The sequence below is a fragment of the Melospiza georgiana genome, chromosome 7 (assembly GCF_028018845.1).
Source record: "Melospiza georgiana isolate bMelGeo1 chromosome 7, bMelGeo1.pri, whole genome shotgun sequence".
NCBI classification, from domain to species: domain Eukaryota; kingdom Metazoa; phylum Chordata; class Aves; order Passeriformes; family Passerellidae; genus Melospiza; species Melospiza georgiana.
This window is the reverse complement of record NC_080436.1, coordinates 19588769-19593758: the sequence shown is the minus strand read 5'-3', so window position 1 is coordinate 19593758 and position 4990 is coordinate 19588769. Positions and strand designations below refer to the sequence as shown.

The 4990-nt window shown below is 44.7% G+C and overlaps 1 protein-coding gene across 1 annotated transcript; it reads right to left on the bottom strand.

Annotated features, from left to right (window-relative positions):
- Positions 1 to 1464: 1464 nt before the first annotated feature.
- On the bottom strand, positions 1465 to 4696 carry ATP5MC3 (ATP synthase membrane subunit c locus 3). Its single transcript, XM_058028284.1, has 5 exons — positions 4631 to 4696; positions 4472 to 4549; positions 3422 to 3499; positions 2878 to 3071; positions 1465 to 1709 (listed from the first exon to the last, which is right to left on the bottom strand). The coding sequence occupies exons 2-5, from the start codon at positions 4508 to 4510 to the stop codon at positions 1595 to 1597; spliced, it is 426 nt and encodes a 141-aa protein (XP_057884267.1). The 5' UTR covers positions 4511 to 4549; positions 4631 to 4696; the 3' UTR covers positions 1465 to 1594.
- Between the last annotated feature and the right edge of the window lie 294 nt (positions 4697 to 4990).

Below are 4990 nucleotides of genomic sequence, written 5' to 3'. Positions count from 1 at the left end.
CCACCTACCATGACAGCAATACAGAGGTGAAATTTAGAGTCCAGAATACCTTTCAGCCAGGACAAATGCACTGTGAGCTTTGCAAATCAGTGGCTTCCAAGAATGGGTAATAGCAGGTCCCTAAAATCAGCACTGCATGAGCATAGACCACATGGAAGATACCTGCCATGTGCTTCACCTCCTACCCCCTCACTCCCCAAAACCCCCACTTCCTGATCTACTCATGTAAGACACTATTAATATTGTTCTAAAGCTACTAATTTGCTTCCTATTCTACACTTCTGGAATTTACATATATAAAAGAACATTCTCTGTATTGCAGATTACTGTTTTCTACTAAGAACATGTGGGGCAAGTTATGTCTTGTGCTAGGTTCTAGAATTTTGCTACACAAATTCTACAATCATTTAGGTTGTGAAACACCTTTAAGGAAAGGTGTTTTAGACCTTTAAGATCATTAAGTCCAACTGTTAACACTGCAAAGTCCACGATAAACTAAAGTGGTCTAAAGTCCACTAAACCGTATTTCTTTGAATACCCAACTTGGTACTTTTTAATTCAGATTAAAACAAAATCTTACCCACACCTTACCCTTATTTTAGTTATTAATAATTTCTGCATTTCCTCCAATAAAAATTCCTATATTAATTATTTACTTAACAGCAAGATGACAAAGCATTTAACAAGCTTGGCTTGCATTCTTACAAAGTTCAGCTTTATTTTTTGTTATATATCAGATTATTTAGTATTCTGGATAAGGTTTGAGATGCTATCAAGCCCCCCACCAGGTAGGTGTAGTAGCACACAGTGCTTTCCTCCAAGTATGGATGACACCATAAATCCATTTAGACTGCTACAAGAGAAGCAGAGGTAGATACTGCAGCTATTTTTTTTAACTAAAATGCTTTAATCCTAATGCTCTTCAAAGAATGTGTGAGATAATGCAAGGCTGACTACAAAACTGGAAAGCTGGAAGCTCTTTGAATTAGTTGATGCCAGAAATGCAGTAACTAAATGAAATATAATGTCCATGTATCACAACTAAATTCCTTGGTCTGCACTAAAGCAGTTGTGTATTTCGCTCAATGGGGACACTGGTCAGATCCAAGTGCAAAGCCTACCATGGTAATCAAAATATCGGGTGTGTGTGAAAACTGATACGAAGTGTCCTATCACCTTCATGGATTTCTGTTTGGCTCCTTCTATCAAGAGGTGCCAGAACGTGTGTCAGCTAGCTTAAGCAAAAACAAAAACACAAGTGAAGGAACAAGGCCAGCAGTACAGACTTAATCTCTGCATCCTTTGATCTTTTAAGTATATGCCACGTTAATTTTAATAAATGAAATGTTTGACTGGAAGAGTGCTATGCATATGTCATTATCAGGAGCAATCCGTGGAGACTGAATTACAAAATGTCATCTTCCAGATACCCTAGTGAGAAAGACAATAAATGAAGGCAACAAGTTGACAGTTAAAGTTGTTATCTTTAATGAAATGACTTTGGAAATAGCATTAATTTCCATGACACCAACATTTTGGGAGTCCCGTAAAATGCAGTTACATTCCAATGCCAATATTACAGGCAGATCTCCATTCACATGGCAAATAGGATCAAGAAAGCAACCATCAGACAGAAGAGACCCATAGCTTCAGACAGGGCGAATCCCAGGATAGCATATGAGAACAGCTGCTGCTTCAGAGAAGGATTTCTAAAAGAAAGAGAAGGCGTAAGTCTTTTTTATCCTTACAATTAAGATGTTTTTCATGCAGTTTAACCTCATAGTTCCTTGCAACAGATACTGAAATGGGAAAATCCAATAAATCCAAGCAATTTTTTGCAAGGATCTCACTGAAGACAAATTAGCTGGCAATTAAGACTAGACTCAGGTCTAATTTAGAAATTTATTTCACATCTGTGACATGAGAACCACACTACCAAGGAATTTCATGTGTATTATGTTTTAACCAATTCTCAAGGCAAATACAGGAACTGAAACCACTTAAGAGTAGGAAAAAAACAACAAAAAAAGTTGAAGCAGTTTGTTGCAAAAATGCAATGAGTATGCCTTCAAGAAGTGAGAGGAGAAAATCTCCAATATAAATCTATGAAGCAATGTTCTACCACTGCTTATTGACATGTTCATGCCAAATTCAAAACTTGATTTAAGAATTTTGTACTGAAAACACTTGTTTCTTGAAGTGGAAAGTGAGCTTCCTTGTCTTCGAAAAGGCTTAAAAATCTTTACCAAGAAGTTAAGACTTAACTGGTTGAAAAAGTAGTGAAGAACATGAGACTTCCTTTATGCCTGTATCAGTTCTGCTCTTCCATGATGTCATGTGAACTACTTCTATTACTGGAATGTTGTAAAATTACCTGAAAGTTCATCCCTACTACAAAATCCTCACCCTTGCCCCCTTCAGATTTCTAGAAGGAACTCATTTGCTAAAACAACTGCATATTCTGAGATGCAAAGCTAAATGTGTTCAAAAACATCCATTCCTAAACGATTCTGAAGATGAAGACTATTTAGGACTTTTCCTCTTACATGGGGAAAAATACAGGCTGGATTTTTATTTCAGTTCTGGAACTGAATGCTTAAACACTGGACTTCAGGGACCAAAAGACCAACCAAGTCTAATGATGCAATTTCTTTCATGGCTCTCCTCCAGGAAGAGTGTACAAAGTTCTGAATTTAACAACAGAGCCATCCTGATGAATATGGTACAGTTTCATAAGATTCTCTTCAGCCATGTGTATCAGTAACAGTAATAATTAACAGAATTTATTACACTGCCATTATATTTTCTACAGTTCAGCTGTCTCAAGATACATCTGCATACAATTAAATACTTTTTAAAGAGAGAGAGATTGATTACCTGGCATAACCAATGATTAGACTACCGAAGACTGTTCCAATTCCAGCACCAGAACCAGCCACACCTACTGTGGCTGCACCAGCACCAATGAATTTGGCAGCAGTGTCAATGTCCCTGCTGATAGCACTAGTCTGGAATTCCCTAAGTGCTAGTTGGGAGACAGTATTTTGGGCCCCGATAACTGTTGACTTGCCCTAAGAAAACAAAACATAAGAAAACATTATATTCAGACAAAAGACCGTGTGATAGCGTTATTATGCAGTTTTAAAAGTTGTATTAGATCCATTGCCTACTTATTATTCAGAGTGATGAGACTGTTAAGTCATAAATTTCAGAATGTTACCTGTTCCACCTGAAAGTATCAACTTTAAACGTCAAAGACTTCTCAGGGGAAAGAGCAAGACAGCAACAAGTATTATTAGGTGTTTGACTTAAAGCAAGTTTCACACTATAGGTATTGAGTTAGTACAAGTGAACTCTAGGTTGAGGACATTTAGGCTCACCAGGTAATTTAGGAAGATACAGAATTTTGTTTATAAGGTACCTCTCCATTCTTGACCTCTGGCCTAGACAACACAGATGCCGAAATTGGTCTGTACAAGACTCTTGATCCAGCACGGATCTGTAAGAGGAGGAAAAGAACTATAAAAAAATGAAACATTTGATCACAGCTGTTCCATACAATACTCTGTAAGACAGTAAGACTATTAGCTACTAAGCCATTTGTCTTCCTTGAAAGACAGCAATCTCGGAACAGCTGCATACACAATAAACGATACGGAAGCAAGCACTGCCATGCAATCTGACAGCGCCGTTTTCAGAAGATATATAGTAAATAGCCACACCATTCAGTGAACATATACATGCATTATGATGACAGAAAATGGATCAAAACAGCGACAAAAAATCCCGACCGACCATGAAGCAGTGAAACACATTTCAAAATGAACAAATAAAAGCCATCAAAATGATTTTCCAAGTTGTTAAATGCACAGATGTAACCTAGACTTTTAAATTTAGCGAGGCACAAATGAATGAATCGTTTTTCACAAGCGGCCTGCATGTGTCCTTGGGCTCCCAGCAGTCTAAGGTCATATCAGCTCTTGCACAAAGCTGTTCCTGCAGGGAAAACCTGGGCCTGGACCGTGCACAATGAGACCTTCTGCAGGCCAGAGAGGGCATTTTCACGCAGGACAATCTTTTATCTCCGCAAGGACAAAGAACTGCGGCCTTGCCCAGGACAAGCAACAGGCTGGAGTTTGACCTACAGCGAGGCTCGGAGCGCAGCAGGCCCGGGAGGTGCTGGCGGCGCTGACCTCCCCCTCCCTGGGCCCCCGCTCGCCCTGGCAGCGGGCCCCGGCCGCGCCAAGGAGGCAGGAAGGAGAACGCGGCCCTGCCGCAGTCTGCCCGACCCCCGCCCCCACTCCTTCGCTCTCGGGCGGGCAGCGCTGGGCACGGGCCCATCCCAGGCCGCTGCCGCGGGGCTCGGAGACCCGCCCGACCCGCGATCGCCCCGCCGCCGGCACCGACCCCGCCGCCGACACGGACGGGGCCGGTGACGAAGCGCAGGCGCCCCCCGCGCACCCCCACTCACCAGGGAGGGCGAGGTGGCGAGCTTGGCGCAGGCGAACATCTTAGCTGGCGGCGTCCCGGGGCTCAGGATCCGGCGTCTCTGCAGAGAGAGGGAGAGGGTGAGGGTGCGGCGGGCGGGGGCGGCGATGGGCGCGGATGGCGGGAGTGGCGGGGCTCTCACCGCTGCGGTGCCGCGCTCGGGCCGACGGGCGGGAGGGCTGGGCCGGCTGTGCGCAGGCGCGGCGGGGCCGGGCGGCGGAAGGGGCGGAGCGCGGCCAAGGTCACTTTGTGCCGGCGCCATTGGCGGCGGCGGGGGGCGTGGGGTGTGCGCGCTGCTTCCTCGCGCAGCCGCAGTGCGCCTGCCGCGCGCGGCGGGGTGGTTCGGCCGTGAGGGCGGTACCGTCAGCCTGTCACCGTGTCACCGTGAGGGTGCCACCGCGAGAGTGGTACCGTGAGAGTGTCACCGTGTCACCGTCAAGGTGGCACCGTGTCACCGTAAGGGCGGCGCTGCCGAGGGCGGTGTCTATATCGGTGTCCCTGG